The following is a 14,319-nucleotide window of genomic DNA, read 5'->3' as shown; positions in this document are numbered from 1 at the left end:
ATTTACATAATTGTAAGCATTTGTAATTAGTTTGTAACTAATAAGCAACATTATTATTACACTCAGTGTAAATTACAATCTTCTGTTGTATATTGCACACCTGTACACACAGATGGTCTATTTGTTTATTTTGTTATGTACAGTATATACATATGTGTGTCTTTCACATATCTTAAAGGGGTCATATAATGGTACATGCACTTTTACAAGTTGATTGTACTGAAATGTGTGTTGGCAGTGCCTGTACACAGCCATTATAAAATGATAAAAATCCATCCTTCCTTAATCTTCTTATATGTTTCCCCCGTCTCAAATCAAGCTGTTCGTTTTTGTGACGTCACAAAATCGACGCCCCTCCCACGATTGCTGATTGACAGGAGCGTTTCAACACAGACCCGCCCTCGCTCGTGAGCGAGCTGTCAATCAAAGTCCGCGTGCGCGGACCGGCGCGGTCATTGTTGATAGCTCGAGCACTGTCTATGAGTAGAATGGTCTAATCGATTGTGTTCTTGGGTGTAATAAGGAACACAGCAGTCATTTTGATGTTCCTATATCCGAACCGCTGAAGACGCAGTGGCTGAGTTTGTTTTCGAAGGGAACATTCCCCACGATCAACAGCAATGCTTTCATGTTTGCGCGAATCATTTCACCAGACTGCTTTACAAACGAGGGTCAGTATAAAGCTGGTTTTGCTAAAAGCTGCTTCTGAAAAAACTCTGTACCAACTATTCGTGTTCCTGCTGCACCTCCAGAAGAACTGAAGTGAGTGTAACGTTTTATTAACCTTTATATTAATCTTTATATTAATCTTTGCAAATCACTTGCTGCACGCTTCACGATGAATGTGGCTGTTTACACTCAGGGTACATTATGGCATGTTTTCTATGTACGACGTTCTCAATATAATTTATAGTCCCACGTTTATAATGAACAACGCGTTATGGTTATTGTGTTACATGTACGCACAGAACAGAGGGGCGGGGTGAGCAAAGCTCATTATCATTTAAAGACACATGCACTTAAACGGCGTGCTGAAAACAGAGCTGTTTTTGACCAGGTAAAATGAGTTTTCTTACAATACTAATGAGAATTTTTAATTAAAGTATATTACAAACTTTTAATTTAGACCCTAAAGAATCACATTAGCTTGTACAAAAATGGCATTATATGACCCCTTTAATTATTTATCTTGTATTTTACTATTTGTGTACTGCTGTCTCTGTGAACTGAAAGCTTCCTCTGTCACCAAAGCAAACATACTTGGCAATAAAGCTGTTTCTGACTTCTGACATTAAATGTTGACATTTAATCTACATTTATTTACAATCTTTAAATAAAGTAAGACAGTTCTGGTAGGTAAATATACCGAACAACTTTGACAACAGATTCAGGTATTTCTGAAAGTCCAAAACAGCATTTCAGATGCTGTGCAACGAGATCAGTCCACTGGTTAGTCCAGTTATGTCATCTCATCGTGCAGTCACATGACTGTTTTTAAAGTCCACCTGAAATCAAAATTGACCCTATTTACTTTGTTAGCGCATATTTCTAGTCTTGTGGTGAACAATTAATCTGTGCATGTTAATACACAGAAAAAAATAGTTTGCCGTGGTAATCTTTAAATAAAATCTGAAAAGTTACCAGTCTGGAATGGCGTTCCTTTTCTGATGACGTCAGTTTGATGGCTTGGGTTGAAAACACTTAACTGCTCCCCTTAAACCTCAAAAAAAAGGGGAGGAGAAGCACTAAAGTAAAACCCTGCCCTCTGTTCAATATTCCGTTTCACTTGGAAATACGTCACAACACTGGAGAAAAGTTGTTTCAACTTCCGGTTCACGTGTACTTTAATGCGCATTAAGGAATTAATTTGGTAAATGTGTTTCCATCATGGTTTATGCACGTTTTTCTTGTTTAATAAAAAATTCATCTAACATAGGTGGATCATGAAAACATCGCTATTGTTAAAGCTACACTGTGTAACTTTTTTAGTTGATTCTTAGCAAAAAACACTTAGTTCTTTCAAAAATATATGTGCTCATTAATGTATATTTACTTCTTTCAAGTAATAAAGTATTCTCTTAAGTTTATAATCTGCCATTGAAAGTACATACGGGTGAGGGGTTCGAATGCCGGTCGCCATGTTGTCCCTCCATCTTGAAACTACATTAGTCAAAGAGGGACATGCCTGTAAATTCAAGCTTCGCCTTTTGCGTTTTTCACTCAGTGACACCGTGACGAATGCGAGGGGGAGATTACTCGCGAGCTCTCGAGTGCGGCAGATTTGAAAGATAGTGGTGTGTGTGTGTGTGTGCGTACTCACATTTGAAAGAGAGAATTAAAACGTCAACGCGACAGGCAAATCAGCAAGACCAATGTCAATACTGGAGTAACTTTTCCCAGATGGAAAGAGCTCATGAGGAGAAGATTTTAAAACGGACGCCGAGGTTGCCTGCTTTCTTCTCGACAGGTAATTCAGCCTGTTGTAATTCATTTGTGTAAATTCGAAGTTTTATATTTGCTTGTCTAACCATAGCATGGTTGTGCATAACGCCAGAACGACCTCTAGTATAACTTCATCCTCGTGTCAATGGTGAAAAAGTATTGTTTACCTTGTAACATAAATCTGTGCTGCGACGGATCACAGGTGATGAATAGTTTTAAAGGCGCAATTTTTTAAGCTATATAAAAAAAAGGACACTGTAAATTTTAGTTATTTTTAATTGCTTTTACTTTGTACACATTGTAACGTTAGCCTAATCTGATTATGCTGGGATAGCCGATTCCAAGGGTGACGTTTACCTCCTGACATCTGTCCTGTAGTTTTATTCATTTTAGACGTATTGTTTATTATTGTCATGGACGTAGTCGAAAACTGGAAGCCATGTTAATCTTGGAATAATACGGCCACCGTAGGAGTTAAAACGCCCTCGGAATTGAGAGGAACAGAAACTATCACTGGGTAGTCATACAATTTCACAGCTAGATGGGGGTAAAAAATCACACAGTGTAGCTTTAAGAATGCTGCTAGCCTGCTAATGAAATTAGTACATACAGGAAATTCGAAATATCAAATAAGTTAAATATTAATAGAATGTGTGAAAAAAAAATAAAAATAAGGCTGAATATGGCAGTCTAGTTTATCTTTGCCGTTATCAGGGTTCGTACACATTTCTACCAAATAAATTTCAACGACTCTGTCATGACTTTTGAGGCAAATATTTATGACCTAACGTTCCATGAAACGTCTGTGTATACGTGTAAAATAAGAATAAAAATACATGTTTAAATTGTACATCACAGCATATCTTAGCTAATTAATGACAAGCTATGTGGTTTAATACAAAAATAAACATTAATTTAAATAATGCTGACACACCAGTAAGACGGTTAGATAAAATGCTGTGTCTGACCCTCAGAACTTACACGGTGTAGCAACGGATTAACATACATCAGTGAGAGGCAACAATGTTAGTCAAAGTAAATAACAGTGTCCAGTAACACTGACAGTAACTTTACAAGGTGGCCAGAGACAGAGGCATTTTACTGGAGTTTTAAATAAAGATTTGCCTCCTATTTACTATTAATCTAATTGGATAACCATGATAATGTCCCTATTTGAATTCCCCAAAAACAGTTATTTTTTTTCCATTTCTGCAATTTACATCCAAGTACAAACTGCAACTGCCAGACGTTACCCCATACCAGAGTCAGAAATGAACTTTCCATGAACTTTTCCTTACAATTGATTTCCAGAGGCATTTTCTTTCCCTCATAAGTGCAATTTCTATGATTACCTGTGTTGTCTTAAACACACTTTTTGCGTGTGTATGTTACGAAATATAGACACACCCAACAGGTATATTTTGCGTACCAGATACACGTAAAAGAATACTTTTGCATACAAAGAACACGCCACAGATAGGCAACACTCCCATTAAATCAGGGAAGCTGACGACACTGCGACATGAAACTCTTACATTGAATCTGCACTTTGTTATTTATTATGGGATTATTTGCGAGTTTCAGTCAGAATTCAGTCAGAGAGCGCGCACACTGAACAGAACTCTTCGTTTCAGCGATGACTAATCTGAATGCCTCTGATTGGCCATCACACTCATAAGCTCAACGGAAACGTGTGCAATTGGTTATAATGCTCAACGCTTCTAAACGTGTAACAGTATTAGCTGTTACTTTGGTAGTTTTTCATACTCACCACTAGGGGGCGCATGAGCGTTAGAACCTCTTGTATTTAAAAGGGTAGTAGTATAGAAGAAGTCAGTTTTGGAAGAGGGAAGCGTGGTTTTATCCATAGATATCATATAAAGGCTAGATGTCTCGTCCGCGCTGCTGGCCAATGGAGCTCGACATCCGCACACGGCGGCCATCTTACGACAGGGTGCTCGCTCACTCATAACATGGTGCATGTACTTTTAAATAACCATAACTTGCTCAATTTTCTACCGATTTATAAACGGTTTGGTTTGTTATAAACGTCAGAGATGTAGCTATTATACTGCATACATATGAATAATTATGTTCAAAATGTTTAAGCATTCAGAATTATAGCCACGTTAATAACGTTTGTAAGAAACCAAACCGTTTGTAAATCCGTCCAGATTTCAGCGAGATAAGAGGATTTGTGTGCATGCTGCTCACTCACCTTAATTCACAGAGCCCTGTCCTAAGATGGCCGCCGGTGATGCCGGAAGTGACTCCGCCTTAAGACATCTAGCCTTTATATGATATCTATGGTTTTATCCAAGCACCTCCTGCAACACTCATTGGAGTCCTGATTGAGAAACTTTGTTTCCAGTTCAATCATGTAAGTTTTGTTTCTCTTAGTGTTGTGCAATTGTTTTGATTTGATTTATATAATATATGATAGATATCTCTTCTTTTTGTAGATGGACTCTTTATACGTTACTTATATTTTGAGACTGTTGAATCCATATGAGTTGCTAAGGCTCAACTGAAATGGACATCAAGTGGTTTCTAACCAATGGATTGATCTCACTGCATTACCTTGTGGATTATCAAGTATCCTAAGTACAGGAATGTGACTGTGGGCTATCTAGTTTTTTGTGTGGATTTCCTTGGATTACTGGAAGAGCACTTGAAGGTTTTTTTTGGATTTGGACATCATCCTAAAACTTGACTATTTCAACTTTCTTTGTAGTGATTCCATTAATTACCCAAAGAATCACTCAACTACAAGATTGAACTGATTAGATAGTTTTATTTATTTTCATTTGTCATTCTTTTTCTATTGATTTTCATTTGTAATTATCTTTCTATTGATTAAGTCTTTCTTTACAAACCATCTGTGTGGATACTGCTTTCATTTGTTGAACTGGGTTCATTTCAAATCATTTTCATATAAATGCATTGTTTTGTTTATTTTTTCTGTTGCCTAAATTGATATAAAGGTATAAAAAGTTAATTCCTGTCTTTTATTGTTAGTGGCTACACACTGGGGAACATATTAAGATTTTGCAGTAATACGTTCTTAGTTGGTGGGCCCCTCCTATTATTCAGATATATATAGCTGCATGCTACTAAAGTGGACAGTGGTTATAAATGAATGAACGTTAAGTTTGATCTAATTTGTTTAACCAATATTATCACTTAAACATATATTCTATTATATAAATATTTTGAATGTCCATGACTTTTCCAAAGCTTTCTTGGTTTATTTATTTTCCAAAACCTTTACAGGTTTTTCATGACCGTACGAACCCTCACCCTGTGTTATACATTTTTGATACAATATATAGCCACTGTTGTACTTTCACTTCACTTTCATCTTTTAAGTAAGCAATCCATATGTAGATCTGTGTTTATGTTTTTGTTGCTTTTCCAGTTGATTAGTCTTAAATGTCCTAATTAATTGCATGTATAGTGTGTTTGGCAAGCTTCACACCGTATCCACGCTTTCCTCCAATCAGAACAGTGAACATTTACTTGCTTTCTGGAAGACATAAAGCCACTTGAAATTTATTTTTATTTAATTTTTTCTTCTAACTACTAATATTTGATTTTTTTTGTATTAAAAACCTGCTAACATCCAGAAACATAAGATCTCTTAAAACATTTCATGAAATACATTTCATGACCCCTTTTATAAAAGTAGATTTTGTAAAAAGTACCGTAAGTGCTGTAAAAAACATTTAAGTCCGTCTGAATAATCTATTATCAGTTTTAGTCTGTTCTCATTTTGCAGTTTGTCAGATTTCAGCATTTGAAACTTTCTACTGATACACACTGAACATCAGTCCATTAGCTCAGTACTTATTTTCTTGAAAGGAAACATCAAAAGACACAGTGCTATAAACAATGTGACTGGTCCTGTTGTCCTAAAATAACTAAATAGTGAACTTTAAATCACACTGCAACTGCTGTAAAGTATAATGATACTAACTGTAGATTTTCCAGCTTGCACTGTGTCATGCCCAGCAGAACACAAACTCTTTCAACTGCAGTGCCTCCTAGTTCATTCCCACTGAGGTCCAGCTCTCTCAGGTGTGATGGGTTTGATTTCAGAGCTGAAGTCACAGCAGAACAATCTGCTGCTGTTATTTCACAGGATCTTAACCTGCAATGAAAATGGGAAAAAACTTTTAATTCTGTTTCATTTAAACACCAAAGCACTATTTTCTTTGCTGTAAGTGAATATACTGACCTCAGTCTCTCCAGTTTACAGCGTGAATCCTTCAGTAGCTCATAAAAAAGCTCCACTCTTGAGTGTTTTAGATCATTCCCACTGAGGTCCAGCTCTCTCAGGTGTGATGGGTTTGATTTCAGAGCTGAAGTCAGGAAGCCACACTGCTTCTCTTTAATACTGCACTTACACAATCTGAAGATTTAAAAAAAAAAAAAAAAAACACAAAGAACAATGACTTAGATCAATGATGCCATCTTATATTCTTTTTCCCCACTATTGTTCCCCAGAATTTTCCAGCAATCCATGTCTTCACAGTTTACAGAAAGGAAGAGTACATAATCTCTAGTACAAAACAAGCAGCAGAAACAAGTGAATGATGTTTTTACCACATAAACATACATAAACTAACATGATCATCAAACATTAATCAGCATTTAAAATAGGAATGCATGAAGCTATATCAAATGATTTTGTTGTTGTTGTTTTTTAAAAGCAGAGGGTCTGTTCTTTATTTTGATATAGCCTATTGTATGCAGTGTTTTTCCTGCATAGAGAATTACAAAGCGGAAGCCTCCGTGAAATTTCACCCCACCTCCAACTGTCGACAAAATTCAGCTGGGGCTCGAGTCATTCTGAGAGTACGGGTCGGGCGATAAAGAAATAAAATTAACATTCCAATTTTAATAATTTGCGCGTGGGTCGTGGGTGGACTATTAAAATCACACATTAATGACCCCAGCCTGGACCGGCCTGGACCACCCTAGACGGACAGAGGTCCCCCCACCACAGTCTCATAATATCCAATGGGAAACACTGTATGATAGTGTTCTCAAAAATAATTTTCTTCAGCCAGCATCTGTGCACATGATCAGGATTTTACCACCGCCACTTCATTTTGAGCTAGGAAAAACTGGTATGTTCAGATATTCATCCAACAAAATATTCTGGGGGCCATGAAACTTTTGTGAAAATTATCAAAAATGCTGACAGTAAAGAGTTAAATAGATACAGCAGGCGTTTAGTCTGTCATAGAGTGTATAGCCGTCGGGCCGAATGGTTTTCCACCTTTTCCACCGTTGGGCCGAACGGTTCTCTTTGCTTAACCATTCTATTCTGTGCCGACCCGGGCCAGCTGGTACAGATATGGTTTTGTTTTCCACTGCCGGGATCAAAAGTCGTTGCCTCGGTAACGTGAGAGTTTACAGATGATAATGAGATGTAAATAGCGGCTGCGTTATGGAGGATGATCTGATATTTCTTTTAATTTTTATTCGTTTTTGTTTACATCGCTCAAAATAGCGAACTTAGCAAGCTACGGAGAAACTGGCAGCCAGGCAAAGCAGCAGACAAGTGACTGATCCTGAGTGATATGGGTTTAGAATTGTTGCATTATTTTAAATTAATTGATTGAGATTCACAAACAAATGTAAAGAGTTTAACAAAAATGTATAAAACTCACAAATAAATAAAATGAGATTTGTCAAAAACACAACTCTGCCTGGCATTTATTTGTAAACCGCTTTCTGTGCATTTGTAAATCGCTGAACGCATTTGTGAATTGCTTCTTGTGCATTTGTAAATCCCCTCAGGCATCTGTGGATTTTGAAAAATATCTTCAAAATGAATCAGATTCAGTTCCCGCCCCGAGTGTAAAGTCTAACGTGATTGGCTGTAGAGAGAACGTGCTACGATTGGTCAGCTATATGTGGCCGTTATCTGATTGGCTTGAGTAAATGGTGGGTGGACTTATTTGTGGATTTGTCTGCACATCAACGGTAGAAGTGTTTCAAAATCCACAGATGAGTGAGGGGATTTACAAATGCACAAGAAGCAATTCACAAATGTGTGCAGCGATTTGCACAGAAAGCCAGGGCTGCCAAGTTTTGAGTTTAGCTTGGAGTGAGATTTTATTTTATTTTTTTGGCGAGGCGGGGCGGGGCGGGGCGGGGGGGGGGATGGGGGGTGCTTATGTAAAAACAAATATTGCATCACAATAAGTGTAATTGTGATTGTCAAAACATTTGGTAACCAAATAGAATTTTATGAAGTTTAGTGATAACATGTTACAATGTTTACATTGTACAATGACTGGTAGGATAGAGTTTTTATTGCTTGACAAAAATTTCAAGATTTCAATTCCATTCTTGTGATTTGATTCCGATTTTGATTCAATATTGACTAATTTGGATACATGTTTATTTTAAATTTTATTTAAAAAAATAATCTCACCTAATGCTGTAAACATAGAGGGCCCAATCTGCTGATATTATTAAAGGTTAAAAATAACAAATTAAATTAAATATAATGCAGTTTTTGTTATAATAACAATTGTTTAATGACATAAGTAAAAATATAATAAATATGTAATATAGTGCTCAGCAAAATCTCCTCTCTAGCTATTTTTTCTATTCAATTAACATGCTATGGTCATTAAATGGCTTTGTACAGGTAAATGTAATGTTATGTGACATAATTGTTATCCTGCTGTTATACTGACCTCTTTCCGTGGTTGAAAAACACTAATTGGTCGATATTATGTATACTTTCGGTAAGTTGTACTGCATCTTTAAATAAAAAAGTAACAGATGATCGGTTCACGTGCACTTGAACTGAGGTGCTCAGCGATCTGTCACGTCACATTTACAAGCGCCAAACGTATTTTTGTCTGAATTTCGTAATACAATTGACGGAATCTAAGAGCTGGGAATTAGTTTAATATTAAAAGTACCTCTTTGCTCCGCAATTTTTCTGTGCGTGAGAAAATGGATGTGTGGCGTGAGAGCGTGTGAAAAGTGTCAATTACGTGAGTCTCACGCTCAATGCGTGAGAGTTGGCAGCCCTGGAAAGCGGTTCACAAATAAATGCCAGACAGAGTTGTGTTTGTGACATAAAATATATATATATATATATATATATCAGTCCCTCCAGAAAAACGCGATTATGCGATCGCATGATTTGATGCATAATCAGCCAAAGTCCGCATATTTATGCGGGGGACGCGTTTTTTTAAATACGCCGCACTTTCGCCGCATAAATTGCAGATTTCTGCGTGCAAAATATGCGGGCTTGCATGATTTCATAATCCCCGCGTTTTCGTTGCAAAAAGTCACATATATCTTAGCAGAAAGTTGACAAATGTTGCGTTTACTTCACACAAGCGCAGCCATTTCCCCTGTTGCCATGGGAACGTTATGAAGTGACGTAATTACGCGACATCATTGAAAAGCTGCAAACGGCTGCAAACCCCTCGATAGGCCTATTTCACAAAAATCCGGTTGTATATATATTACACCGCAGGCCGTGCTTTGCAGGTTTTCATGGAACAACTGGGGAGAAGTTAAATCACGTCAGACACTGAAGGCAAAAAGACGTGTCTGTGGTGTGAAGGAGTAAGTTAAGCAGATGTTGAAAATGGAGTGTTGATGCCGGTTTGGGAGTGATGCCCTGACAAAACATGTTTATATTGCACTTGATTGTTATCTGATTTGCACGTCATGCATTTTTATTTATTATTATTAACTGTTGGCAAATTAAAATTGTTTGTAGTAGTTGTTTTCTGTAACTTTCTTAAAAATGAGTGAACACGGAGCAGTTTTTCCGTGAGCGGGACTGGAGCGGAGTGGAGTGGATCAGGAGCGGAGTGATAACAGAACGCTTAGAGTGGAGAGAGGAACATGCTTTTGCTCCACTCCAGGCTTTGATCACATCCCCCTAAGCAGGGTGAACAGCCTACACCTCTTCTTTCCCATTCAAACTAAAATGAAGACATTTATTACACTATTAATGTAATTGGTGTTGGGGGAATCACTTTTTTTCTCTTTTTCATCAAACCGCAGTTTTTGCAAGTTCCCGCGATTTTTGCAAAATCCCGCAATTTCATCGCATAAAAATCCCGCATATTCCATCGCATTTTTTAAGAAAACGTGCCGCATAATCAAGGATTTTTGCCCGCAACAATCACAAAAAAACTCCGCGTTTTTCTGGAGGGACTGATATATATATATATATATATATATATATATATATATATATATATATATATATATATATATATATATATATATATATGAAGAGTTCAGATGCAAAAGCCTCTAAGTGCCATCTGAAATTTTCTTCTAGAATGATCATTTTTATCAAGCTCGTATATTTAAGTTCAGTAATTTAATTTAAATAGCAATGAAAATTACCTATTAATTCTCATTTAAGTGAAATTACTGAACTTAAATATACAAGCTTGATAAAAATGATCATTCTAGAAGAAAATTTCAGATGGCACTTAGAGGCTTTTGCATCTGAACTCTTCATATATATATATATATATATATATATATATATATATATATATATATGTATGTGTGTGTGTTTTGTGGAAAATCTCATTTTATTTATTTGAGTTTAAGACATTTCTGTGAAACTCTTTACATTTATTTGTGGATCTTAATCTATTTATTTGTGAATTTGATACATTTTTGTGAATTTCTTTAATTTGTTTGTGAATCTCAATCTATTTATTTGGAATAATGCAACAATTCTAACCCCATAGAGTGGCGACGTCACTGCACGCATTCTACCAGCACGGTAAAGCTAACCGTGCTGATAATTCCGGGCTGAGAACGGTTTTCCAGGTGCTTTACCAGGCTCAAGAGGAAATACAACTGGAACTGTTCTTACGGTTCTTAGAATTGTTCGGCCCGACGGTGGAAAAGCAGTTTATGTCACAGTTCTTCAGGGAAAACTCACTCAAAATGCACAGGGGGCAAAAGTCCACAGAAGATCACTTAAACACCAGAGATTACCAAACTGAAAGTATGATTTAATAGTCTCCCTTATTATACTTTCAGTTTGGTAATCCCTGGTTGTCTGGTGTTAGTTGTGTACAGTTCTTTTGCTATTGCGTTTCTTTGTTTCTTTATTTGTGGATTAAAGTGATCTTCTGTGGACTTTTGTCCCCCAGTGCCATTTTGAGTTTACATCATTCTTTCCAAAGCTTGAAAAATAAAAACCCGCCCTGTACAGCTATGATCAGCTGTTCGGCTGAGCTTACAATGTTGTTATGGAAAGGCTGAGGCTGACCGGTTGGTTCTTGTCACATGACCTGCGGTGCGCTTGAGGCATTCTGAAAAGTTGAGAATTTTTCATCTCGATGCGCCTGGAAAAAACGAGTGTGCTTCTAGTATTATTCTTGTCGCGCGTCTACATTTGAAATAACTAACTTGAGCTTGCAAAATACGTGACATGTGAACGGCCCCTAACGAGGGAACACACCTGAACTTAATCTGTAACCTAGGACACTATAGGCAGGGAACAAAAGAAAGCAGAGCCAATTACCAAACTAGAAAAATGACCAGAAGACTAAAACAGAAAACAGGACATGAAAACTATAAAAAAAACTGGAAATGTAACAGTATAGTTCCACACTTTAATCACACTGTAACTGCTGTAAAGTGTAATGATACTAACTGTAGATTTTCCAGTTTGCATTGTGGGTTCTTCAGTAGATCACTGAGGTTTCTCACTCCAGTGTCTCCTAGTTTATTTCCACTGAGGTCCAGCTCTCTCAGGTGTGATGGGTTTGAGTTCAGAGCTGAAGTCACAGCAGAACAGCCTTCAGATGTCATCTCACAGCCTCTTAACCTACATTATGAGAAAGAAAGAGCAAGAAAATAAGACAGAGGAGAAGATAACTCTTATTCTGTAAAGTCACATCCTCTTCGTAAACAAACAAAACAAAAAAGACATTCAGAGGAAGAGAGATCATCATTCAGGGCTGTACACTGCAACATACACACTGGAAAAAAAAGGATTATAACTACCTTCATAACATCCTCTGTCCCAGCTTTTTTGGAGTGTGTTGCAGCCATCAAAAGCAAAATTAGTTTATATTTACAAAATACAATTAAGTTAGTCAGTGAAAATATTAAAAATCCTTTTTGTACTTTTGTTAGTTAAAAAAAGGTTAAAGAGAGTTGAATCACAGATTCTGGAGTTGATCACATTTTACAAAATATGACAACTTTTCTGGACATGGGGTTGTCTCATTATTATTTATTATGCATTTATTTAATAAAAATTATTATTCATATGACAGTAATAGCTAATATAATGTAAATCAAATGCACTGTAAAATAAATGAAAATGTATATTTCTTAAGTAAATATATATTTTCTACTTTACAGTGGGGAAATTACCAAACTTTTTTCATTTCTTCACTTGCATTACTCTTGAGTTTTTATTTAGTCAGAAAACTAAAAGTGCAATGTGCAGCAAAACGTTTACGGGTTCAACCCTTCATCAGTGCCATGTTCTTCCAAGCATCCCCTGCACAAGGCAAGATCCAGTAAATCCTCATGCAAGAGCGCTTGACATAAAGCATTCTCATGTTTCAGTTGGGTTGTGACTCGTGCACCTTTCACACAGCAGCTGCAGTTTTCCATATGCGTTTTATCCAAATAAACGGGTTATTCCCTAATGTGACAGGCGGATGATTTTTGTGCACAGTGCGCAGACATGACTAATTGATAATCAAATTCATTATTTTATTTATTTGATTATAAGCAATTTATGTTAAAATAAAGTTTATGTACATCCCTGTCATTTATTTCACCAGATCACTAAACACTAAAGAGAATATTTTTTACAAGTATATAGCTTAGTGTTCAAGCTATTTTGAGCAGTTTGATTCTTGAATGTGAATGTTCCTCACCTCAATCTCTCCGGTTTACAGCGTGAATCTCTCAGTACACCAGATAAGTGCTTTGCTCCTGAACTGTTTAGTTGATTCTCACTGAGGTCCAGCTCTCTCAGGTGTGAGAGGTTTGGAAATAGAGCCGAAGTCAGGGTGTGACACTGTTTCTCTGTAATACTGCATCTATGCAGACTGAAGACACAAAGAGAAAAGACAATGAATCAGAGCTATGATGATCAAACTAAGATTTGTAAATATTTGTAATTCTCTCTATCAGCATTTTCCATTTCAGAAATGTCAATCGAACGGCAACTACACTGAATCGTTCTTCTTCAGACCGTTGACTTGTCACTGTTGGAACAAGCCCAACATAGAAGTTGCTCGCCACAGAAAAGCACCTCTTCAGCGGACCGAATCACAGGCTGCGATTGTGAACGCTTCACTCCACTGCTGTGTGTGTTCTGGTGAGACGAACAAGAAGCTGAGCTGGAGAGGCGCTGCCAAAAGCTGTTATATATTAGCGTTTTGAACAATATATTGTATATCGTTCATCCAAAGCATCACTGAAATATTTTAATGTTTTTGTTTATTTACGTAAATTAAAAGTTAAGTTCTGATCTATTATTCTCTCTTACTGTTATATGACATTACAAAGTGAAACTATTGCAGGTGTCTTTCATTGCATGTTTTTTTCAAATGTAAAAAATCTTTCTGTTTTTATTTAAATTTTAAAATGTTATTTTGGGGTGGGGGGTGGGGGGTTATGTGCCAGATTTTTTAAAAGGTTTAAAGTAGGGCTGAACGATTTTGGAAAATAATCTAATTGCGATTTAGTTTTACCAATATTGCGATTGCGATTTAATATGCGATTATTTTTTAAGCTCTTTACCTTTTCTATTATTCAACAAAAACAAGCAATAAATCATTGTAAAATAGGGAAGGGAATCTATAGGCACCTCATGAGCCGATCAAT

General features: G+C 36.6%; 2 protein-coding genes across 2 annotated transcripts in view; both read right to left on the bottom strand.

The window, feature by feature from the left end:
- The window catches only part of LOC311089879 (uncharacterized protein), an 832,216-nt gene that overhangs the window by 243,747 nt on the left and 574,150 nt on the right, over positions 1 to 14,319 (bottom strand). The window lies entirely within an intron of this gene.
- The window catches only part of LOC311089883 (ribonuclease inhibitor-like), a 113,846-nt gene continuing 102,794 nt past the window's right edge, over positions 3,268 to 14,319 (bottom strand). Inside the window, exons 12-15 of the mRNA XM_084124915.1 lie at positions 13,365 to 13,538; positions 12,122 to 12,295; positions 6,680 to 6,853; positions 3,268 to 6,592 (exon numbers count right to left, since the gene is read on the bottom strand). Of these exons, the coding sequence (XP_083981041.1) occupies positions 6,382 to 6,592; positions 6,680 to 6,853; positions 12,122 to 12,295; positions 13,365 to 13,538 (733 nt within the window). The 3' untranslated portion in view covers positions 3,268 to 6,381. The remainder of the gene's footprint in view (positions 6,593 to 6,679; positions 6,854 to 12,121; positions 12,296 to 13,364; positions 13,539 to 14,319) is intronic.

This window comes from Abramis brama (assembly GCF_963993115.1).
Source record: "Abramis brama genome assembly, chromosome: 9".
Lineage (NCBI taxonomy): Eukaryota > Metazoa > Chordata > Actinopteri > Cypriniformes > Leuciscidae > Abramis > Abramis brama.
Note: the sequence above shows the minus strand (reverse complement) of the source record. Positions and strands in the feature narration are given on the sequence as shown.